General features: G+C 70.1%; 2 protein-coding genes and 1 long non-coding RNA gene across 6 annotated transcripts; 2 read left to right on the forward strand and 1 right to left on the reverse strand.

Annotated features, from left to right (window-relative positions):
- The first annotated feature begins 2,191 nt into the window (after positions 1-2,191).
- MARK2 (microtubule affinity regulating kinase 2) lies at positions 2,192-20,071 on the forward strand. 3 transcript variants are annotated; one of them, XM_080608793.1, is made up of 17 exons: positions 2,201-2,541; positions 4,106-4,159; positions 4,287-4,335; positions 4,468-4,533; positions 5,929-5,999; positions 6,134-6,190; positions 7,293-7,529; positions 7,625-7,744; positions 9,325-9,424; positions 9,520-9,632; positions 10,090-10,216; positions 10,841-11,028; positions 12,547-12,644; positions 13,852-13,980; positions 15,693-16,001; positions 18,140-18,184; positions 19,546-20,071. In XM_080608793.1, exons 1-17 carry the CDS (start codon positions 2,407-2,409, stop codon positions 19,928-19,930), a joined length of 2,283 nt encoding a protein of 760 aa, XP_080464919.1. In that variant the 5' UTR covers positions 2,201-2,406; the 3' UTR covers positions 19,931-20,071. The 3 variants fall into 3 exon arrangements, with proteins under 3 accessions (XP_080464921.1, XP_080464919.1, XP_080464920.1); XM_080608795.1 differs by lacking the exons at positions 18,140-18,184; positions 19,546-20,071 and adding an exon at positions 17,847-17,931 and having other exon boundaries at positions 2,192-2,541; positions 12,552-12,644; XM_080608794.1 differs by lacking the exon at positions 13,852-13,980 and having other exon boundaries at positions 2,208-2,541.
- Positions 14,127-15,536, forward strand: LOC308186683. Of its 2 annotated transcripts, none has more exons than XR_013944190.1 (3): positions 14,127-14,619; positions 14,684-15,220; positions 15,342-15,536. It is a non-coding gene; the product is annotated as an uncharacterized lncRNA (long non-coding RNA). The 2 variants fall into 2 exon arrangements; XR_013944191.1 differs by having other exon boundaries at positions 14,137-14,619; positions 14,756-15,220.
- Positions 20,072-22,098: 2,027 nt separating the features above from the next.
- Positions 22,099-22,701, reverse strand: LOC308186684 (REST corepressor 2-like; the record flags this gene model as incomplete). Its single annotated transcript, XM_080608796.1, has 3 exons — positions 22,099-22,191; positions 22,268-22,488; positions 22,596-22,701. Coding segments are annotated over 3 exons (420 nt in total), but the record flags the coding sequence as incomplete, so codon positions are not given.
- Between the last annotated feature and the right edge of the window lie 561 nt (positions 22,702-23,262).

Genomic DNA, 23,262 nt, shown 5'->3' on the forward strand with positions numbered 1-23,262 from the left:
CCCAAACCCCGGTCCCCCAAAATGCCGGCCCGCACCAACACCCCAAAAGCAGCACCCAGGGGTGCCGTGCCCCCCCCCCCCCACACACCCACTCCGCCAGGTTCGTTAAGCTAACGAGCACGGGGCGCTGACGAGGAGCCGCGCTCTTGGTAGCCGCAGGGGACGGCGCCAGCCCGGGATCGCCGCCGCCCGCGGGGGCCGATTCGGTCCCACGCGAGCCCGGGTTCTTGGGAGCAAAAGCGTCCCCAAAAAACCCCCAAATCAACCCAAAAATGAACCCGGGGACCCCCCCCCCTTCCCCCCCCCCCCCCCCTCCAGGCACGACCTTGGGGAAGCCGGCGGCGCCCGGGGGCCCTCGAGCGCCGCCGATAAGAGGGGCGAGAGAAATGCCAGGCATTTGGCACGGCGGGGGGGGGGGGGCGCCGGGAGCCCCTCCGAACGGGGCAAAAAAAATCCCTTTTTGGGTCTTTCCGCCCCGCCGCGGCTCCTTCCCCCCTCGCGCAGCCGGGGAAAACCGGCGTAAACCCCGCGCCGCTTTCGCCGTTCCGGGGCGGTTTTCACCCCAGTTTTCGGACGGCGGCTCTGCCCCGCCTTCACCCTCGCCCGCCGAGCGGGGGGGGGGTCGCGATGCGGGCGCCGGTTTCCCCCCAAAATCCCCCAAATCCCCCCCCAAATCCCCCCGGCGGCTCGGCCATATGGCGAGCGGCGCCTCCCGCCCCGTTGCCACAGCAGTTTTTTGGCAGAAAACCGCGGTTTTCTTCACCTTCCGATCCCCGGGGGGGTTGGGAGGCGGCACGAAGGCCCCGGTTTTAGAAGGAGGGGGAGGAAAACGGGGTTTTTTGACCCCAAATCCCACCGTTTTGGGGTCGGGGGGGGGGGGACACCGTGAAGCCCCCCACCCATGGGAGCGCCCCGCGGCGGTTGCGCCATCGGCGGGCGAGAAACGAAAGCTTCCGCCGGCGGCTTCCTCCTGGCGGGGAGGGGCCCCCCCCCCCGACACCCCCCCCTCCTTCCTAATTAACCGCCCGAGCGTTAATTAGGAGCTTTTCCCCTCCGGGGGTGCCCTTTTTGTAAGCTGGGGGGGGTGGGGGGGGGGACGCGGCCCCCTAAAACCGGCCCCGGGGCCCCAAAATCCTGCGGTGTTTGGAGCTTCCCCCAGTTTGGGGGGGGGGGGGGGGGGCTGCTCGTTTTGGGGGAGAATCCGTGTTTCCGGGTGACCGGCTGCGGGGAGGGGGGCGCGGGATTTGGGGCTGGATGTTTGGGGTTCGGGCTGGGAGATTTGGGGCCGATTGTGTCAGGTTCGGGCTCACGGATTTGGGGGCGAAGTTGTGGAGTTTGGGCTCACGGATTTGGGGCCGATCGTGGGGGGTTTGGGCTCGGAGATTTGGGGCCAAATGTGGGGGGTTTGGGCTCGGAGATTTGGGGCTGAAATTGTGGGGTTTGGGCTCACGGATTTGGGGTCAAACGTGGGGGTTTGGGCTCGGAGTTTTGGGGCTGAAATTGTGGAGTTTGGGCTCACGGATTTGGGGTCAAACGTGGGGATTTGGGCTCAGAGATTTGGGGCCAAATGTGGGGGGTTTGGGCTTGGAGATTTGGGGCTGAAATTGTGGGGTTTGGGCTTGGAGATTTGGGGCCAAATGTGTCAGGTTTGGGCACAGAGATTTGGAGCTGAAATTGTGGAGTTTGGGGTCATGGATTTGGGGCTGAACATGGGGGTTTGGGCTCGGAGTTTTGGGGCCAAATGTGTCAGGTTTGGGCACAGAGATTTGGGGCTGAACTTGTGGAGTTTGGGCTCACGGATTTGGGGTCAAACATGGGGGTCTGAGCTCAGAGATTTGGGGCTGAACGTGGGGGGTTTGGGCTCAGAGATTCGGGGCCAAACGCGAGGGGTTTGAGCTTCCTGATCCAGCGGGACCCCCGGCATCCAAACTCCCCGGTTTCGGGTCACCCCCCCCCGTTTTTATTGCCCCCTCCCACCCCCATTTTGGGGCCGGATCCCGGTACCCGGCTGCCCCGTTTCCGGCTCCTCCGGGCCCCATCCCACCCTAATCCCACTGCAAATCGGGGTTCGGGGGGGGGGCCCCCGGGGCCCTGCCCTATGTCTCCCCCCCCCCAGGGACGGTTTCCGCCGGAACCGTCCCCCCCCCCACACCTCATCCCTGTCCCCCCCCCTCCGGGGGAGCCCGAAACCGCGGCGCTTGCGTCAGGTATCGGGGGCGGCTCCCGGCCCGCCCGGGGCGCGGCTGGGCGCACCCGGACTTTGCTCCCTGCCCCGCCGAGCCCCCCCCCCAAAAAAAAAAATAAGGGGGTGGGGGGGCACCGTATCCCCCTTTTTCACCCCCCCCAAATTTTCCCCCGCAGCCGGCGCTGGGCCACGCGGAGGGCAAGGGGGGCGGGAAGCCCACCATGCTGCGGGGCCGCGGCTCGGCCCCGTCCGCCGAGGAGCAGCCCCACGTCGGCAACTACCGGCTGCTGAAAACCATCGGCAAGGGCAACTTCGCCAAGGTCAAGCTGGCCCGCCACGTCCTCACCGGCAAGGAGGTGGGTGGCACGGGGACGGGGTTCCGGGTGGGAGGTCGTCCCCCCCCCGGGGGGGTGGCACAGCCGCGGAGATGGGGGCTTGGAGTTTGTCCCGTGGGGACGGGGTCTGGGTGCTCCCCCTGGGGGTGACACCGCTGTGGGGATGGGCTCTGGGTGCTTGTCCTGGGGGTGACACCATGGGGACGGGGTCTTGGTGGTCACTCTGGGGGTGACGCCGCCGTGGGGACGGGGTCTTGGTGCTCACCCCATGGGGCCAGGCTCCGGGTGCTCATCCTGGGTGCTCACCCCATAGGGATGGGGTCTGGGTTCCTGCCCTGTGGGTGACACCACTGTGGGGACGGGGTCTGGGTGCTCGCCCCATGGGGATGGGGTCTGGGTGCTCGTCCTGGGGGTGACACCACCATGGGGACAGCCTCTTGGTGCTCACCCTGGGGGTGACACCACCATGGGGACAGGGTCTGGGTGCTCGCCCTGGGGGTGACACCGTGGGGACGGGGTCTGGGTGCTCACCCCATGGGGATGGGCTCCGGGTGCTCGCCCTGGGGGTGACACTGCTGTGGGGACGGGGTCTTGGTGTTTACCCCATGGGGACGGGGTCTGGGTGCTCATCCTGGGAGTGACACTGTGGGGACGGGGTCTTGGAGTTTGTCCCGTGGGGACTGGGTGCTCGCCCCGTGGGGATGGGGTCTGGGTGCTCGCCCTGGGGGTGACACCACCGTGGGGACAGGGTCTGGGTGCTCGCCCCATGGGGACGGGCTCTGGGTGCTGGTCCTGGGGCTGACACTGCTGTGGGGACGGGGTCTGGGTGCTCACCCCATGGGGACGGGGTCTGGGTCCTCATCCTGGGGGTGACACCACCATGGGGACAGGGTCTGGGTACTTGTCCTGGGGGTGACACCGTGGGGATGGGGTCTTGGTGCTCGCCCCATGTGGACGGGCTCTGGGTGCTCGTCCTGGGGGTGACACCCCCATGGGGACAGGCTCTGGGTGCTCGCCCCATGGGGACAGGCTCCTGGTGCTTGTCCTGGGGGTGACACCGCTGTGGGGACGGGCTCTGGGTGCTTGCCCCATGGGGATGGGCTCCGGGTGCTCACCCTGTGGGTGACACGGCCATGGGGACAGGCTCCTGGTGCTCGCCCCAGGGGTGACACCGTGGGGACAAGTTCCTGGTGCTCACCCCGTGGGTGTCACCGCCGTGGGGACGGGCTCTTGGAGTTTGCCCTCTGGGTGACACCATGGGGACGGGCTCCTGGCGCTCGCCCCGTGGGTGCCACCACCGTGGGGACGGGCTCTGGGTGCTCACCCCGTGGGTGCCACCGTGGGGACGGGCTCTGGGTGCTCCCCCCGTGGGCGACGCTGCGGGACGGAGGCGGACACGGGGACAGCCCCAGGCTCTCGTCCTCACCGCGTGAGCCCCCACCGTGGCGTGGGGACAGCCCGGGGCCCCCCCATTTCCCCCCCCCCACCCCCCCTGAGTGCCACCGTGGGGCAGGGACAGCCCTGGGGACACCCGTGGGGACAATCCCGTCCCTCACCTGTCTCCCCCCCCGCCCCGTCCCTGCAGGTGGCCGTGAAAATCATCGACAAGACGCAGCTCAACTCCTCCAGCCTACAGAAGGTGAGGACCCCCCCCCCTCAACCCCCCCCGTGTCCCCCCCCCAGTCCCCCAGGGACCATCGGGGTGCCGATTTGGGGACGGGGGGGGGGACACATGCATGGTGTCTGACCCCCCCCTGTCCCCGCAGCTCTTTCGGGAAGTGCGAATAATGAAGGTCCTGAACCACCCCAACATAGGTGAGCCCCCCCCCCCGGTGCCGTGTAGGGGCTTTGTGCCCCCCCCTTCTCCTTGGGGATGGGGTGGGGGGGCTGCAGAGGTGTAGGGGGGGGGTCCTGGGCGCCCCCCCAGCCCCGCTCGGCCTCTTGCAGTGAAGCTCTTTGAGGTGATCGAGACGGAGAAGACGCTCTACCTCGTCATGGAGTACGCCAGCGGGGGTGAGCCGCGGGACGGGGACGGGGGGGCAAGGGTGGGGACAGGGGGACGGGGATGGGGACAGGGGGACGGGGGACAGGGACGGGGCAGGGGACACGGAAGGGGACGGGGGGACAGGGTGATGGGGACAAGGATGGGGACAGGGGACAAGGGTGGGGACAGGGGGACGGGGATGGTGGCGGGGACAGGGCAGGGGATGAGGATTGGGGATGGGGGCAGGGCAGGGGACACGGAAGGGGATGGGGTGACGGGGACAGGGGGGCAGGGATAGGGCAGGGGATGAGGATTGGGGATTGGGACAAGGAAGGGGACAGGGTGATGGGGACAAGGATGGGGGACAAGGAAGGGGACGAGGATTGGGGATGGGGACAGGGTGACAGGGACAAGAATGGGGGACAGGGCAGGGGACGAGGATGGGGGACAAGAAAGGGGACAGGGACAGGGCAGGGGACAAGGATGGGGACAGGGGATAAGGATGGGGACGGGGATGGTGGTGGGGACAGGGCAGGGGATGAGGATTGGGGATAGGGACAAGGAAGGGGACAAGGATGGGGATGGGGGCGGGGACAGGGACAGGGCAGGGGACAAGGGTGGGGACGGGGATGGTGGCGGGGACAGGGCAGGGGATGAGGATTGGGAATGGGGACAGGGCAGGGGACAGGGAGGGGGGACAGGGTGACAGGGACAAGGATGGGGGACTAGGAAGGGGACAGGGACAGGGCAGGGGACAAGGAAGGGGACAGGGAGGGGGGACGGTGACAGGGACAAGGATGGGGACAGGGGATGGGGACTGGGACAGGGGGACGGGGATGGTGGCGGGGACAGGGCAGGGGATGAGGATTGGGGGTGGGGACAGGGCAGGGGACAAGGCTGGGGGATGAGGACGGGGACAGGGCTGGGGGACAAGGAAGGGGACAGGGTGACGGGGACAAGGATGGGGACGGGGGCAGGGACAGGGCAGGGGATGAGGATTGGGGATGGGGACAGGGCAGGGGACAAGGATTGGGACGGGACAAGGATGGGGACAGGGCAGGGGACAAGGATGGGGGACGGGGATGGGGACAGGGCTGGGGGACGAGGAAGAGGACGGGGATGATGGCAAGGATGGGGACAGGGGGATAGGGACAAGGTTGGGGATGGGGACAGGGCAGGGGACAAGGACTCGGACAGGGGGACGGGGACAGAGCAGGGGACAAGGATGGAGACGGGGGGATGAGGACGGGGACAGGGGGATGGGGACAAGGATGGGGACGGGGACAAGACAGGGGACAAGGACTTGAACAGAGGGATGGGGACAAGGACGAAATACAAGGACAGGGACAGGGAGAGGGCAGGGGACAGGGACAAGGACAGGGGACAGGGACAAGGCCACCTCTCACCCCCTCCCTCTCCCCCAGGCGAGGTCTTCGACTACCTGGTGGCCCACGGGCGCATGAAGGAGAAGGAGGCCCGGGCCAAGTTCCGACAGGTGGTGGGGGGGGGGGGGGACGGACACCCCCTAGGGACCCCCGGGGGGGGACACCGCGACCCCGGGGGACCCCCGTGTGACACCCCTGGGGGGCGGGGGGGCCCCCCCTGTGACACCCCCCCCCTCTCTTGCAGATAGTGTCTGCCGTGCAGTACTGTCACCAGAAGTTCATTGTACATAGAGACCTGAAGGTGAGGAGCCCTGGGGGGGGCTTCTTGGCACCCGGGACCCCCGGGAGCACCCCCCCAGCCCCCTGCGGTGCTCCTTGGGTGCCCCACTTCTGCCCCCACAACCCTCCTGAACCCCCCCCCCCCAGGGTCACAGCGTCAGGCCCCTGCCCGTCCCCAACCCCAGGGCAGCACCCGGGACCCCTGGGGTGGCACCCGGGGACCCCCCCGAGTCCTTTGGGGACACCCCCAGAACGATCTGGGGACCCCTGGGGTGGTACCTGGACACCCCCAGGTCCTTCGGGGACACCCCCAGGTCCCCCAGAAACACCTGGGGACCCCCGAGTTGTCACCTGGACACCCCCAGCCTCCCCCAGAAACACCCGGGGACCCCTGGGGCATCACCCGGACACCCCCGGGTACACCTGGAGACCCCCGGGGTGGCACCTGGACCCCCCCCAGGCCCCCTGGAACCACCCGGGGACCCCCAGGGCAGCACCCAGACACCCCCAGGTCCTTCAGGGACACCCCCGGGTACACCTGGGGACCCCTGGAGTGGCACCTGGACACCCCCAGCCTCCCCCAGAAACACCCGGGGACCCCTGGGGTGGCACCTGGACACCCCCAGGCCCCCTGGAAACACCTTGGGACCCCCAGGGCAGCACCCAGGGACCCCCAGGTCCTTTGGGGGCACCCCCGGGACAGCAGCCGGACACCCCCAGGCTCCCTGGAAACACCCGGGGACCCCCGGGGCAGCACCCAGAAACACCCGGGGACCCCCAGAAACATCCGGGGACCCCCAGGGCATCACCTGGACACCCCCCAGGACCCCCGGGACAGCACCCAGACACCCCCAGGCCCCCTGGAAACACCCGGGGACCCCCGGGCCATCACCTGGACACCCCCAGGGTCACGTTTGGGACCCCCAGGGTCACGTTTGGGACCCCCAAGGTCACATTTGGGACCCCCAGAGTCACATTTGAGACCCCCAAGGTCACGTTTGGGACCCCCAGGGTCACATTTGGCACCCCCAGGGCTGCGTTCGGATGCCCCAGCAGCCCCCAAACCCCCCCCCCCCCCGCCCCCCGCGGCGCTGACCCCCGTCTCCCATCCCCCTCTCCGGCAGGCGGAGAACCTGCTGCTGGACGCCGACATGAACATCAAGATCGCCGACTTCGGGTTCAGCAACGAGTTCACGTTCGGGAACAAGCTGGACACCTTCTGCGGGTCCCCCCCCTACGCCGCCCCCGAGCTCTTCCAGGGCAAGAAGTACGACGGCCCCGAGGTCGACGTCTGGAGCCTGGGCGTCATCCTCTACACCCTGGTCAGCGGCTCCCTGCCCTTCGACGGGCAGAACCTCAAGGTAACGACCCCCCCCTGAGTCATTGGGGGTCTCCGGGGGCTGGTTTTGTCCCCCCCCACGTCTCCTCTGACGGGTGTTGCCCCCCCCGCCTGCAGGAGCTGCGGGAGCGGGTGCTGCGGGGCAAGTACCGCATCCCCTTCTACATGTCGACCGACTGCGAGAACCTGCTGAAGAAGTTCCTCATCCTCAACCCCACCAAGCGGGGCACCCTGGAGGTGAGGGGGGCGGGCACCCCCTTGGAGGACCCCCCCCAGCGTTGTCCTGAGTGCCCCCAAGACCCCCCACCATTCTCCTGTGCGTCCCCAGGGTGTTTCTGGGCACCCCTAAAGAAACCCCAGACACCCCCAGAATGGTTCTGGGCACCCCCAGCGTGCTCCTGGGGCAACCCTGGACACCCCCAGGGTGTTCCTGGGCACCCCAAAGACCCCCAGATACCCCCCAGCATGGTTCTGGGTACCCCCAGCGTGCTTTTAGGGCACCCTTGGAGACCCCAGGTGTGTTCTTAGGCACCCCAAAGACCCCCAGACCCCCCCCGAATGGTTCTGGGCACCCTAAAGACCCCCAGAGAGCCCCAGTGCGCTTCTAGGATACCCTTGGACACACCCAGAGAGCTCTGGGCACCCCAAAGACCTGCCAGACACCCCCAGCATGGTTCTGGGCACCCCCAAAGACCCCCAGAGAGCCCCAGTGCGCTTCTAGGGCACCCCTGGACACCCCCAGAGAGCTCCTGGACACCCCAAAGACCCCCCAGAATGGTTCTGGGCACCCCAAAGACCCCCAGAGAGCACCATTGCGCTTCTAGGGCACCCCTGGACACCCCCAGAGAACTCCTGGGCACCCCAAAGACCCCCCAGACCCCCCCAGAATGGTTCTGGGCACCCCAAAGACCCCCAGAGAGCCCCAGTGTGCTTCTAGGGCACCCCTGGACACCCCCAGAGAGCTCCTGGGGCAACCTCGGACACCCCCAGGGTGTTTCTGGGCACCCCAAAGACCCCCAGATACCCCCCAGCATGGTTCTGGGTACCCCCAGCGTGCTTTTAGGGCACCCTTGGGGCCCCTCAGTGTGTTCTTGGACACCCCAAAGACCCCCCAGACACCCCCAGCATGGTTCTGGGCACCCCCAGTGTGCTCCTAGGGCTCCCCTGGACACCCCCAGTGTGCTCTCGGGCACCCCAGAGAGCCCCACTGCGCTTCTAGGGCACCCCTGGACACCCCTAGAGTACTCCTGGGCACCCCAAAGACCCCCAGAGAGTCCCAGCATGGTTCTGGGTACCCCCAGCGTGCTCCTGGGGCAACCTCGGACACCCCCAGGGTGTTCCTGGGCACCCCAAAGACCCCCAGATACCCCCCAGCATGGTTCTGGGTACCCCCAGTGTGCTCTTAGGGCACCCTTGGAGACCCCAGGTGTGTTCTTAGGCACCCCAAAGACCCCCCAGACACCCCCAGTGTGCTCTCGGGCACCCCAGAGAGCCCCAGTGTGCTCCTAGGGCACCCCTGTACAACCCCAGTTTGCTCCTGAACACCCCAAAGACCCCCCCCAGGCCCCCCAGCGTGGTTCTGGGCACCTCCGGAGTGCTCCTGGGGCACCCCAAAAAGCTCTGGACACCCCCAGCACAGCCCCAGGTGCCCCTGGAGCATCCCTCGCCCCCCCACAAATGGCCTTGCGTACCCCAGAGACCCCAAACATCACCCCCCAGAGACCTCAGGGTGCCCCCTGGGACCCCGAATGTCACCCTAGAAACCCCCTGACCCCCCCCCCCTTTTCCCTCGTTGTCACCCCCCCCCCCCCCCGCAGCAAATCATGAAAGACCGCTGGATGAACGTGGGCCACGAGGACGACGAGCTGAAGCCCTACATGGAGCCCGTGCCAGACTACAAGGACCCCCGGCGGACAGGTGGGGCGTGGGGTGCCCTATATCCCCTTGGGGGGGATATTGGGGGATTTGGGGTGCCCCCCCCGGGTCCCCTAACGAGCCTGGCTGTCCCCCAGAGCTGATGGTGTCCATGGGGTACACGCGGGAGGAGATCCAGGAGTCGCTGGTGGGGCAGAAGTACAACGAGGTGATGGCCACCTACCTGCTGCTGGACCACAAGAGCTCGGAGGTGCGGGGACCTTGGGGACAGGGGGGGACACCGCTGCGGGGGGGGGACACCGCGGGGCAGGGGGGGGGGCGGGGAAATTGGGACACAAAGCCGGGGGGGGGACACAGCAGGGAGCGGGGCCACCAAGGGGAGGAGAGGGAAGGGACGCGGGGGTCACCGTCCTCCCCTGGGGGTGTCCCCACGTCACACCCTGAGCCTGTGACCCCCCCCAGGCCGTGTCACCGTGTCCCCAGCTGTCCCCCCCCACTGCCACCGCGTCCCCCGCTGCCCCCCCCCCGCCACCCCGTGCCACCACGTCCCCATCTCCGCGTCCTCGTGCACCGGCTGCGTCCCCATGCCCCGGCGTCCACGCTCCCCCTCGTGTGTCCGTCCCCCCCCCCCCAACCTTGTCCCCTGTCCCCCCCCCCGTCCCCTCGGTCCCCTCTCACCCCGTGTGTCCCCCCCCCACCCCCCCCAGCTGGACGAGAGCCTGGCGCTGAAGCCGCGGGCGGCCCCGGACCTGGCCAACAGCTCAGCACCCTCGCCGGCGCACAAGGTGCAGCGCAGCGTCTCCACCAACCCCAAGCGCCGCGTCAGCGACCAGGGTGAGCCCTGCGGCGTGGGGGGGGGGGCAGCATGGATGGGCCCCCCCCCACAGCTTGGGGATGGGACCCCCCCCAAGCTTGGGGACATCCCGGGTGGGGGCACAGAAAGGGGTTTTGGGGGAGGTGACGCTGCTTTTTCTCCCCCACCCCTGCCCGTCAGCAACCAGGGTGAGCCCTGCGGCGTGGGGGGGGGGCAGCGGGGATGGCCGCCCCCCCCCACAGCTTGGGGATGGGACCCCCCCCCCAGCTTGGGGACATCCTGGGGGGGCACAGAAGGGGGTTTCGGGGGGGGGTGATGCTGATTTCCCCCCTGCCCCCCCCATCAGCGACCAGGGTGAGCCCTGCGGCGTGGGGGGGGGGGGCAGCGGGGATGGCCGCCCCCCCCACAGCTTGGGGATGGGACCCCCCCCAAGCTTGGGGACATCCCGGGGGGGGCACAGAAAGGGGTTTTGGGGGGGGTGACGCTGATTTTCCCCCTGTCAGCGACCAGGGTGAGCCCTGCGGGGTGGGGGGGGGGCAGCAGGGATGGCCCCCCCCCCCCCCCAGCAGCTTGGGGACATCCTGGGGGGGCACAGAAGGGGGTTTTGGGGGGGGGTGACGCTGAATTTCCCCCCCCCCTTGCAGCCGGTCTCTCCATCCCCACCTCGTCGTCCTACTCGAAGAAGACGCAGGCGGCCAACGCCGAGAACAAGCGGGCGGCGGCGGCGGCGGACGAGGAGGGGGGGGGGCGGCGAGCGGGCAGCACCGCCAAGGTCCCCCCCAGCCCCCTGCCCGGCCTCGAGCGCGCCAAGGGCACCCCCTCGCCCTCCACGGTCAGCGCGGGGTGCTCGGGGTGGGGGGGGGGGGCACGGTCCCGGGGGGGTTTGGGGTGGGTTTGGGGGGTCAGGGGGGGTTTTGGGGGGGGGTTTTGGGGGGCCGGGGGGGGGCGGCGTGTGGGTTTAGGGGGCCAGGGGGGGCAGCAGCTGTGTTTTGGGGTGGGTTTGGGGGGCCGGGGGGGGGCGGTGGGGGGGGTTTATGGGGCCGGGGGGGGGCGGCAGCTGTGTTTTGGGGTGGGTTTGGGGGGGCTGGGGGGGTGGCAGGTGGGTTTATGGGGCCGGGGGGGGGGCGGAGGGGGGGGGGGGGGTGGGGTGGGTTTGGGGGACCTGGGGGTGGCTGGGGGGGGGTTTGGGGGTCAGGGGGGTTTTGAGGTGGGTTTGGGGGGCCGGGGGGGGGGGTTTGGGGTGGGTTTGGGGTGGGTTTGGGGGGCCTGGGGGGGGGCGGCGGGTGGGTTTTGGGGTGGGTTTGGGGGGCTGGGCGTCCTGGCACCTACCTTTTGGGGTGGGTTTGGGGGGCTGGGGGGGGCGGCGAGTGGGTTTTGGGGTGGGTTTGGGGGGCTGGGGGCCTGGTACCTGTATTTTGGGGTGGGTTTTGGGGGGCTGGGGGTCCCGGCACCTGCATTTTTGGGGTGGGTTTGGGGGACTGGGGTGCCTGAGTCCCCCGTTTGGGGTGGGTTTGGGGGGCCGGGCCATCTGGTCCCTGCATTTTTGGGGTGTTTTTTTTGGTGCCAGAACCCTTGTTTCCTCTATTTTTGGGTGGTTTCGGGGTTCCAGAGCCCCCTTTTCCCCTATTTTGGGGTGTTTTGGGTTCCAGAGCCCCCCTTCGCCCCATTTTGGGTTGCTTTTGGGGTTCCAGAGCCCCCCTTCGCCCCATTTTGGGTTGCTTTTGGGGTTCCAGAGCCCCCCTTTCCCCCATTTTGGGTTGGTTTTGGGGTACTAGAGCCCCCCTTTCCCCCCATTTTTGGATGCTTTTGGGGTTCCAGAGCCCCCCTTCCCCCCATCTTGGGTTGCTTTTGGGGTTCCAGAGCCCCCCTTCCCCCCATCTTGGGTTGCTTTTGGGGTTCCAGAGCCCCCCTTCCCCCCATCTTGGTTGCTTTTGGGGTTCCAGAGCCCCCTTTCCCCATTTTGGGTTGCTTTTGGGGTTCCAGAGCCCCCTTTCCCCCATTTTGGGGTACCAGAGCCCCCCTTTCCCCCATTTTGGGATGGTTTTGGGGTACCAGAGCCCCCCTTTCCCCATTTTGGGATGGTTTTGGGGTTCCACAGCCCCCCTTCCCCCCATTTTGGGTTGCTTTTGGGGTTCCAGAGCCCCCCTTGCCCCCATTTCGGGATGGTTTTGGGGTTCCAGAGCACCCCTTTCCCCCATTTTGGGTTGCTTTTGGGGTACCAGAGCCCCCCTTCCCCCCATTTTGGCATGCTCTGGGCACCCGACCCCCCTCCCCAGGACAACCTTGGGGTACCAGGACCCCCTCCCCCCCCCCGTGCCCCCCCCCCCAACTAACCCCCCCCGCCCCACAGAACAGCGTCCTCTCCACGGGCACCACGCGCAGCCGGAACTCCCCCCTGCTCGACCGCGCCAGCCTGGGCCAGAGCTCGCTGCAGAACGGCAAGGACAGGTGGGGACCCCCCCAAACCACCCCCCCGGCACCCCCTGTCCCCCCCTAACTGCCCCCCTGCACCCCCTAACTGCCCCCCTGTACCCCCTAACTGCCCCCTTGCACCCCCTTGCACTGCCTAACCCACCCCCTAACCTCCCCTAACTGCCCCCCTGCACCCCCTAACCTCCCCTAACCGCCCCCTTGCACTCCCTAACCACCCCCTTGCACCCCCTAACCTCCCCTAACTGCCCCCCCTGCACCCCTAACTGCCCCCTTGCACTCCCTTGCACTGCCTAACCGCCCCCTAACCTCCCCTAACTGCCCCCTGCACCCCCTAACCTCCCCTAACTGCCGCCCCGCACCCCCTAACTGCCCCCCTGCACCCCGTAACCTCCCTAACTGCCCCCCTAACACCCCCTTGCACCCCCTAACTGCCCCCTTGCACCCCCTAACTGCCCCCTTGCACCCCCTAACTGCCCCCTTGCACCCCCTTGCACTGCCTAACCGCCCCCTAACCTCCCCTAACTGCCCCCCCGCACCCCCTAACTGCCCCCTAACCGCCCCCTTGCACTCCCTAACCACCCCCTTGCACCCCCTAACCTCCCCTAACTGCCCCCTTGCACCCCCTTGCACTGCCTAACCGCCCCCTAACCTCCCCTAACTGCCCCCCTGCACCCCCTTGCACTGCCTAACCGCCCCCTAACCTCCCCTAACTGCCCCCCTTGCACCCCCTTGCACTGCCTAACCGCCCCCTAACCTCCCCTAACCGCCCCCTAACCTCCCCTAACTGCCCCCTTGCACCCCCTTGCACTGCCTAACCGCCCCTAACCTCCCCTAACTGCCCCCTTGCACCCCCTAACCGCCCCCCTTGCACCCCCTTGCACTGCCTAACCGCCCCCTAACCTCCCCTAACTGCCCCCTGCCACCCCCTAACCTCCCTAACTGCCCCCCCGCACCCCCTAACTGCCCCCCTGCACCCCCTAACCTCCCCTAACTGCCCCCTTGCACCCCCCCGCACCCCCTAACTGCCCCCCCGCACCCCCTAACTGCCCCCCCGCACCCCCTAACTGCCCCCCCGCACCCCCTAACTGCCCCCCCGCACCCCCTAACCGCCCCTAACTGCCCCCCCTTGCACCCCCTAACTGCCCCCCCTTGCACCTCTAACCTCCCCTAACTGCCCCCCACGCCCCCTAACCCCCCCGCGCCCCCGCTTTTCTCTCCTTAGCCTGCCCGCCCCGGGCTGCCGACCCTCGCCCGCCGCCCCCCCGGCCCCGGGGGCCCCCCCGCGGCCCCGGCAGCACCCGAAACCCGCCGCGGCCCCCGCCGACGCCAACTGCGAGGGGCCCCGACCCAGGCAAGGCCCCGCAGCCGCGCTGCCCCCCCCCCGTCCCCCAACCCCGGCGCGGGGCCCACACCTGGGGGGGGGGGTGGGAGAAAAGTGGGGGGGGGTGTCCCTGTGGGGTGGGGGTGTACCCTGCCCCCCCCCCCAGTTGGGAACGGGGAAGATTCGGGGTCCTGCGGGGCACCCCAGGGTGCCGGGGGGCGGTGTGGGGTGGGGGTGACCCCAATGGGTCCCCCCCCAGGGTGTTGTAGGGTGGCGGGGGGGGGCACCGGTGGCCCCCACTGGGTGCTTGGGGTGGCGGGGAGTGACGAGGGACACTGCCAGGTCCCTTGGGTGCCATTGGGTGACCCCTTGCATGTCCTTTGGGTGCTGGCAGGTCCCCTGGGTGCCATTGGGGTGCTGGTGGTCCCCTGGGTGCCAGCAGGTCCTTTGGGTGCTGGTGACCCCTTGCATGTCCTTTGGGTGCTGACAGGTCCCATGGGTGCCATTGGGGTGCTGGTGACCCCCCTGCGTGTCCCTTGGGTGCCATTGGGGTGCCAGTGGCCCCCGCACGCCCCTAGGGTCCCACACTGGTCCCACAGGGTGCCGGTGGCCCCGGCGGGTCCCCAGGGTGCCATTGGTCACCCCGGGGTGATGGGGGGACCCCGGCAGGTCCCTTGGGTGCCGTGGGTCACCCTGCAGTAGCCAGGGTGATGGGGGGGGGGGACCCCGGCAGGTCCCTTGGGTGCCCCGGGTCACCCTGCGGTCCCCAGGGTGATGGGGAGGTGATGGGGGGAGACCCCGGCAGGTCCCTTGGGTGCCGCAGCTCCCTTGGGTGCCCCGGCTCACCCCGCAGTCCCAGGGGTGATGGGGGGGATCCTGGCAAGTCCCTTGGGTGCCGTAGGTCCCTTGGGTGCCCCGGGTCACTCTGCAGTCCTGGGGATGATGGGGGGGATCCCGGCAGGTCCCTTGGGTGCCCCAGGTCCCCAAGGTGCCCTGGGTCACCCTGTGGTCCCCAGGGTGAGGGGGGAACCCTGGCAGGTCCCTTGGGTGCCGCAGCTCCCTTGGGTGCCCCGGCTCACCCCGCAGTCCCAGGGGTGATGGGGGGGACCCCGGCAGGTCCCTTGGGTGCCACAGGTCCCCAAGGTGCCCCAGGTCACCCTGCAGTCCCCGGGGTGATGGGGGGACCCCGGCAGGTCCCTTGGGTGCTGCAGGTCCCTTGGGTGCCCCGGGTCACCCTGCAGTCCCCAGGGTGATGGGGGGACCCTGGCAGGTCCCTTGGGTGCTGTGGCTCACCCCGGGGTGATGGGGGGGTGATTTGGGGGACCCCGGCAGGTCCCTTGGGTGCCCGAGGTCACCCTGCAGTCCCTGGGGTGATGGGGGGACCCCGGCAGGTCCCTTGGGTGCCGCAGCTCCCTTGGGTGCCCCGGCTCACCCCGCAGTCCCAGGGGTGATGGGGGGGACCCCGGCAGGTCCCTTGGGTGCCCCGGCTCACCCTGCAGTCCCAGGGGTGATGGGGGGACCCCAGCAGGTCCCTTGGGTGCCCCGGGTCACCCTGCAGTCCTGGGGATTATGGGGAGGACCCCGGCAGCTCCCTTGGGTGCCCCGGCTCACCCCCGTGGTCCCCAAGGAGGCGGGCGGGTGGGTCAGCGTTGGGAGGGGGGGGTCACCCGCCTCTCCCACCTCGACTAACGCGGGGCTAACCCCCCCCCGTCCCTTTTTCTGTCCCCCCCCCCCCCCAACAGCGCGGCCCCGGCGCGGGTGCCGGTGGCGTCGCCGTCGGCGCACAACATCAGCCAGGGGCTGTGCGAGCGGCCCAGCTTCCCCCGCGGCGTCCAGAGCCGCAGCACCTTCCACGCCGGGCAGCTGCGGCAGGCGCGCGACCAGGCCCCCCTGCCCTACGCCGTGCCCCCCCCCGCCACCGCCGCCCCCCCCCACCACCACCACCACCACCCCCCTCCGGCCTCCCCCTCGGGCGCCAGCCAGGGCGGCGGCGGCCGCCGCGGGCCCTCCGCCAGCCTCTTCAGCAAGTTCACCTCCAAGTTCGTCCGCAGGTGAGCCTCCGCGGCCTCCCCCCCCCCCCCCACGAAAAAAAACCTCTTTTTTTTCCTTCCCCCCCCCCCCAGCCCCAAATCTGGGGCGTCTGCGTCCTCCTGTGTGGCCCCACAGCGCTGCCTCGGGATCCTCCGTGTCCCCCCCCGCCTCGTCCCCCTTCTGTGTCCCCCTGCTGTGTGCCCCCCCCCTCGTCCCCCTTTCTGTGCCCCCCCCAGCCCCTCGTCCCCCCCCCGGCCCCCTTCTGTGTCCCCCTGCTGTGTGGCCCCCCCCTCGTCCCCCTTCTTTGTCCCCCCCAGCCCCTCGTCCCCTTTCTGTGTCCCCCCCCCCCCCCAGCACCTCATCCCCCCCCCCGGCCCCCGTCTGTGTCCCCCTTCTTTGTCCCCCCCAGCCCCTCGTCCCCCTTTCTGTGTCCCCCCCCCCAGCCCCTTGTCCCCCCCCATCCCCCTTTCTGTGCCCCCCCCATCCCCCTTGTGTCCCCCTGCTGTGTGGCCCCCCCCCTCGTCCCCCCTTTCTGTGCCCCCCCCCCCCACCCCCCTCGTCCCCCTTTCTGTGCCCCCCCCAGCCCCTCGTCCCCCCTTTGTGTCCCCCCCAGCCCCTCATCCCCCTTCTGTGTCCCCCCCCCCCTCATCCCCTTTCTGTGTCCCCCCCCCCAGCCCCTCGTCCCCCCCCCCGGCCCCCTTCTGTGTCCCCCTGCTGTGTGGCCCCCCCCCTCGTCCCCTTTCTGTGTCCCCCCCCCCAGCCCCTCGTCCCCCCCCCGGCCCCCTTCTGTGTCCCCCTGCTGTGTGGCCCCCCCCCTCGTCCCCTTTCTGTGTCCCCCCCCCCAGCCCCTCGTCCCCCCCCCGGCCCCCTTCTGTGTCCCCCTGCTGTGTGGCCCCCCCTCGTCCCCTTTCTGTGTCCCCCCCCAGCCCCTCGTCCCCCCCCCGTCCCCCTTCTGTGTCCCCCTGCTGTGTGGCCCCCCCCCATCCCCTTTCTGTGTCCCCCCCCCCGGCCCCCTTCTGTGTCCCCCTGCTGTGTGCCCCCCCCAGCCCCTCGTCCCCCTTTCTGTGCCCCCCCCAGCCCCTCGTCCCCCTTTCTGTGCCCCCCCCCAGCCCCTCATCCCCCCTTTGTGTCCCCCCCCAGCCCCTCATCCCCCTTCTGTGTCCCCCCCCCCTCGTCCCCTTTCTGTGTCCCCCCCCCCTCGTCCCCCTGCTGTGCCCCCCCCCTATTTGTCCCTTAGGGGCCTCCCCATCCCCTTCTGTGTTGCCCCCCCCCCCCCATCGTCCCTTTGGGGCTCCTCCACTTCCTTCTGTGTCCCCCCCTGTCCCCCCCCCAAATCCTTTTGGGGTCCCTTGTCCCCCTTCTGTCCCCCCCCCGCTTCTGTCCCCCCCCCCCTTGTGTCCCCCCCCCCCCTTTGTGCCCCCCTTCTTGTCCCTCTGGGGGTCCCTCTGTGCCCTCCAGCCACTTGTCCCCCCCCCCCCATGTCCTCTCTGTGTCCCCTCCTTGTCCCCCCCCCCCCCCAGGGCTCCTCAGGTGCCCCTCTTGTCCCCCTGTGTCCCCCCCCCTTTGCCCCCCCCCCCCGTTGTCCCGTGCCCCCCTCCCCTCTGTGTGCTGCCGCAGGGCTGGCGGGGGGGGGCGCAGCAGTGTCCGGGGGGGGGGGCTCCCGCTTCTCCCCTCCCCACCCCCCAAGGTCCTCCCGCCGAGCCCGTCCCCGCTTGGGGTGCCATGTTTTTTTTTTTTTTGGGGGGGGGGGGGACGGACGGACGGACACCCCCGCATCCAGGGGTCCCCGGGGGCGGGGAGGGGGCTGCGCCGCCCTGTGCCCCCCCCCTCCCAACGCCGCCCTTCTCTTCTGTTTGTCTTTGTAGAAATCTGTCTTTCAGGTTGCCAGAAGGTAGGCGCCGCGGCTGCCCCCCCCCGGCCCCCCCCCGGCCCCCCCGTTACCCCTTTTACCCCCCCACCCCCCCCCCCAAATAAAAAAGCCTCGGCATGGCCCCCACCCCGCTGTCCCCGTGTCCCCCTGTCCCCGTGCTGTCTGTCCGCCTGGGTCTCGCTGCGGGGGGGGGGGGTTGGGGGGGGGGGGGCGTAGGGCGTGGAGGGGGCTGCGTGCCCCCCCCCCCGGCCCCCCCCCCGCTGACCTCTGCCCCTTCTGTTTCTCGAGGAACCCGCACGAGCCCGAGAGCAAGGAGCGCGTGGAGACGCTGCGGTGAGTGCGGGGGGGGCGGCTGTGACCCCCCCCCCCCCAGGACACTCGGGACCCCCCACCCCATCCCCGCGGTGTCCGTGGGGTCGCGGTGCCCCCCCCCCACCCCCCCCAGCCCCGTCTGTGGGGTCCCCAAGATGCTCCCCCCCCCCCCCATCCCCTGCAGCACCCCAGTGCCCTCCCTGGGGGTCCTGTTCCCCTCCCCCCAGAAGCCCCCCTACCCCTGTGCCCCCCCATTTCCCCCCCAGTAACCTCCCTGCCCCCCCCAGTAACCTCCCTGCCCCCCCCAGTAACCCCGTTCCCTCCCTCCCCTCTCCCTATTCCCTCCCCGTAGCTTCCCTCCCCAGTAACCCCAGTAACCCTCCCTTACCCCCCAGTAACCCCCTCCCCTCTCTCCCCACTCCCTCTCCCATTCCCCCTTACCCCCCCAGTACCCCCCCCTTCCTCCCCAGCAACCCCCCCGTTAACTGTCCAGTAACCCCAGTGATCCCCCCAGTAACCCCCTCCCAGCAGCTTCCCCCCCAGTAAGCCCCCAGTCCCCCCAGTAACCCCCTTCCCTCTCCCATTCCCCTCCCAGTAACCCCCCAGTAATCCCTGTATCCCCCCCCACCTGCCCAGTAACCCCCCAGAAACCCTCCTTCCCTGCCCAGTAACCCCCCAGAAACCCTCCTTCCCTGCCCAGTAACCCCCCTGTCCCCCCAGTAACCCCCACCCCTCTCCCCATTCCCCTCCCAGTAAATCCCCTTCCCCCCACAGCAACCCCCCAGTAACCCCCACCCCTCTCCTGCTTCCCTGCCCAGTAACCCCAGTAACCCTCTTTCCCTGACCAGTAGTAATCCCAGTAACCCCCACCCCTCTCCCCATTCCCCTCACAGTAGCTTTCCACCCCAGTAACTCCCCTTCCCCGCACGGCAACCCCTCAGTAACCCTCCTTCCCTGCCCAGTAACCCCAGTAACCCCCCAGTAACCCTCCTTCCCCGCCCAGTAACGCCCCAGTAACCCTCCTTCCCTGCCCAGTAACCCCAGTGATGCCCCAGTAACCCTCCTTCCCTGCCCAGTAACCCCAGTAACCCCCCAGTAACCCTCCTTCCCCGCCCAGTAACGCCCCAGTAACCCTCCTTCCCTGCCCAGTAAGCCCAGTAACCCCCCAGTAACCCTCCTTCCCTGCCCAGTAACGCCCCAGTAACCCCCACCCCTCTCCTCCTTCCCTGCCCAGTAACCCCCCAGTAACCCTCCTTCCCCGCCCAGTAACCCCAGTAACCCTCCTTCCCTGCCCAGTAACCCCAGTAACCCTCCTTCCCTCTCCCATTCCCCTCCCAGTAGCTTCCCTTCCCCCCAGTAACCCCCCCTTCCCCCCCCCGCAGGCCGCCGGTGGGCCTGGAGAAGGATCGCGAGGACATGGGCGTCGGGGGCGTCGTGGGCGGTGTCGGCGGCGGCCGGGAGGCGAAGCCGCGCTCGCTGCGCTTCACGTGGAGCATGAAGACGACGAGCGCCCTGGAGCCGGGCGAGATGATGCGGGAGATCCGCAAGGTGCTGGACGCCAACAGCTGCCGCTGCGAGCTGCAGGAGCGCTTCGTGCTGCTCTGCGCCCACGGCGCCCCCGGCCACGACTCCTTCGTGCAGTGGGAGATGGAGGTGTGCAAGCTGCCGCGCCTCTCGCTCAACGGCGTCCGCTTCAAGCGCATCGCCGGCACCTCCATGGCCTTCAAGAACATTGCCTCCAAGGTGGCCAACGAGCTCAAGCTCTGAGCGCGGAAACCGCCCCCCCCCCTTCCCCGGGGGGGGGCTGCTCCTGTTTTGGGGGGGCCTCCTCCTCTTCGGCAGGGGGCTGCTCCTGTTTGGGGGGGGCTTCTCCCCTTAGCAGGGCACTTCTCCCCTTGGTGGGGGGCTCCTTCCAGTTGGGGGGGGGCTCCTCCCGTTTGAGCAGGGGCGCTTCTCCCCTTGGCAGGGGGCTTCTCCCGTGTGTGGGGGGGCTGTTCCCGGGGAGGGGGGGCTCTTCCTGTTTGGCAGGGGCACTTTTCCCCCTAGCGGGGGGCTGCTCCCCTTAGCAGGGGGCTCCTCCCGTTTGGGGGGGGTTCCTCCCCTTGGCGGGTGGCTTCTCTCGTGGAGGGGGGGGGCACGGACTCAGCCCCCCTGTTGCCCCCCCCCCCCCCCCGCCGCCGCCGCCGCCGCCTCTGGTCCCGCTCCCCCTGGGGGCCCCAGGACGCTGTGGGGGGCGGCGTCGGGCTGGGGACCTGCTGCAGGGGCGCCCCCCGAACCCCGGGACCTGTGGGGGATGGAGCTGAGGGGGGACGGACCCCCGGCAGTGTGGGGTCGGCGCAGGACGTGGGGACGGCCCTAAAAGAGAGGACTTGGGGACGGCCCTGAAAGCTCTTGGGGGACGGCCCCAAAAACCTCCGGGGATAGCCCCAAAACTTCTGGGGACGGCCCCAAAACCTCTGGGGATGGCCCCAAAACCTCCGGGGACGGCCCCAAACCCTCTGCGGCCAGGGACGCGGCCCCGAGACCTGCGGCGTCACCCCCAGATCTGCAGGGACCTGGGGACGGCCCCCAAATCTCTGGGGACAGGGGACGTCCCCTGAGACCCGCGGGGTCAGGCGGGGACATCCAGAGCCTTACGGGGACGTCCTGGGGGGTCCCCGGGGGACGTCCTGGGGGGGTCCCCAGGTCACGAAGGGACACGGTGGTGGTGGCCTTCCTGTCCCTGCGGTGACACGGGGACACCCCGACCGTGTCCCCCCCCCCACCCTGTGGGGACACTTTGGGGCCTTTCCATCCTTTTGGGGACGCGGAGCCTTACGGGGACAGGGGGACAGCGGGGGGGGGGGGTGTCCTCAAGCCTTACGGGGGGGCCCGTGGGGACGCCCTGTGGTGGCACCCTGTGGCCTTATGGGGACACGGGGACACCCCATGACCTTGGGGTGGCACCCCCGTGACCTTGGGGGGTCACGGGGGTGTCCCCGTGTCCCCCCCACCCCCCCCTCAGGGCCACCAGGGGGTCGCGGAGCTGTCCCCGCGCCCCCGCCCCTCACTCAGGAAGGGCCCCGCCGCGTGGGGGGGGGGCTCTGCTGCTGCCGGGGGCGGTTTCCCCCCCCCCCTCAGCCCCCCACCCGGGGGGGGGGTCGCCCCCCTTTGACCTGCTGAACCCTCCCCCCAGCAAGGGGCGGGGCGGCACCCCCCGGGGGGGGGCACCCTGGGGTGCTGCTGCCTGGGGAGGGGGCTTTGAAAGGGGGGGGGGTGGGGGATTTTTGGGGAGGGGGGGGGGCGGGGCCGCAGCACCGCCGGCCCCCCTGCCCTCCGCCCCCCCCCCCCCGGCCGGCGCTCGCTGTCGATTTTCCAGGTTCTAGATTAAAATCTTTCCACAAAGAGCCGCCGCCTCTGCGCCAGTGCTCCCAGTATGAACCAGTACAACCCAGTAACCCCCTCCCAGTACAGCCCAGTGCCCCCCAGTTCCCCCCCCCCCCCCCCCCCAGCACGCAGCCTCTCTAGTAAAATACCTTTATTGCAAACGCGGCCGGACCCCCCCCCCCCCCCCCCCCCCCCCCCCCGGGGCCGCCTCTCCCCCACCCAGCGGGGGGCGTGGCCTCCGGGGTGGGCGTGGCCTCCGGGGTGGGCGTGGCCTCTTGGATGAGGGGCGGGGCCTCTGAGGCCGAGCCTTCCGCGGGAGGAGGCGTGGTCTCCTGGGGGGCGTGGCTTCCCCGGAGTGGCTTCCCCGGAGGGGCGTGACCCCCGCCGCTCAGAGGGGCGGGGCGTGTCCGGCGGCGGGTGGGCGTGGCCTGGCGGCGTGGGCGTGGCCGGGGCGGACGAGCGGGGGCGGGGCGGGGCGCGGCGGCAGCGCGCGGCCGGGCTGCAGGGGGGGGGGCGGCCGGGGCAGCCCCGGGGCTTGCGGCGGTCCCGGGGGGGGCGGCTGGGGCAGGGCCGGGCGCAGCAGCGGGGGGGGCTGCGGGGGCCGCGAGGGCGACGGCGGCGGGGGCAGCGGGGGGGGGCGCCGACACCGCCGTGATCTGCACCTGCGGGGAGAGGCGGCGGGTCGGCGGCGGCGGCGGCAGGGAGGGGGGTGGGAGCGGGGCGGGGGGGGGCGCTCACCTCTTCTTCCTCCTCGTCTTCCTCCTCCTCTTCTCGGGGGGGGGGCGGCGGCGGCGGGGGGGGGCCGCCGCCGCCGCCCCGCTCGGCCTCCCACTCGCGCAGCACCCGGTCGAGGCCGTAGCGGCGGCGGGCGCTGGCCACGAAGCTCCGCACCTGCGCCGCCGTCTTGGTGCCCAGCACCGCCGCCACCGCCGGGAAGTCGCGGCCGTAGCGCCGCAGGGCTGCCGGGGGGGGGCGGGGGGTGGCGCGGGGTTAACGGGAGGCCCCCCCCCCCCCCACCGGGGTGTTGTGTCCCCCCACACACATTGCGGCCCCATCCTGCACTCACCCTGCACCGCCAGCAGCTGCTCGTCCGTGGTCCAGCGGGAGCTGAATTTGCTGGTGGCCTGCGGGGAGAGGGGACGGCGTGGGACACCGGGGGACACCGGGGGGCGCTATGGGGTCGTGGGACACCGGGGACACCAGGGGACACCGGGGGACACTGGGGGGCACCAGGGGACGCTATGGGGTCATGGGACACTGGGGGGACACTGGGGGACACCGGGGGATGTTACGGGGTCATGGGACACTAGGGGGACACCAGGGGATGCTATGGGACCGGGGGACATTGGGGGACACCGGGGGGACGCTATGGGGTCATGGGACACTGGGGGGACACCAGGGGATGTTACGGGGTCATGGGACACTGGGGGACACCAGGGGATGTTACGGGGTCGTGAGACACTGGGGGGACACCAGGGGATGTTATGGGACCGGGGGACACTGGGGGACACCAGGGGACATTGGGGGACACCAGGGGACGCTATGGGGTCATGGGACACTGGGGGGGGACGCTGGAGGATGCTATGGGGCCAGGGGATACCAGGGGATGCTGCAGGGTCATGGGAGACCACGGGGACACCAGGGGATGCTATGGGACCATGGGACACCCAGGGACACCACAGGGGCAGGGGACACCGGGGGGACACTATGGGACTGTGGGACACCAGGGGGAT

Source organism: Anser brachyrhynchus (genome assembly GCF_964034855.1).
Source record: "Anser brachyrhynchus genome assembly, contig: SCAFFOLD_625, whole genome shotgun sequence".
Classification (NCBI taxonomy): domain Eukaryota; kingdom Metazoa; phylum Chordata; class Aves; order Anseriformes; family Anatidae; genus Anser; species Anser brachyrhynchus.

What these genes read in the sequence shown, in the direction of transcription:
- MARK2 (XM_080608793.1), top strand. Translation starts at nt 2,407, where the DNA reads ATGCTGCGGGGCCGCGGCTCGGCCCCGTCCGCCGAGGAGCAGCCCCAC. An exon ending in CCAAGCGGGGCACCCTGGAG is followed by an intron (nt 7,745 to 9,324) that starts GTGAGGGGGGCG and finishes CCCCCCCCGCAG; the next exon opens with CAAATCATGAAAGACCGCTG. An exon ending in TGCGAGGGGCCCCGACCCAG is followed by an intron (nt 13,981 to 15,692) that starts GCAAGGCCCCGC and finishes CCCCCCCAACAG; the next exon opens with CGCGGCCCCGGCGCGGGTGC.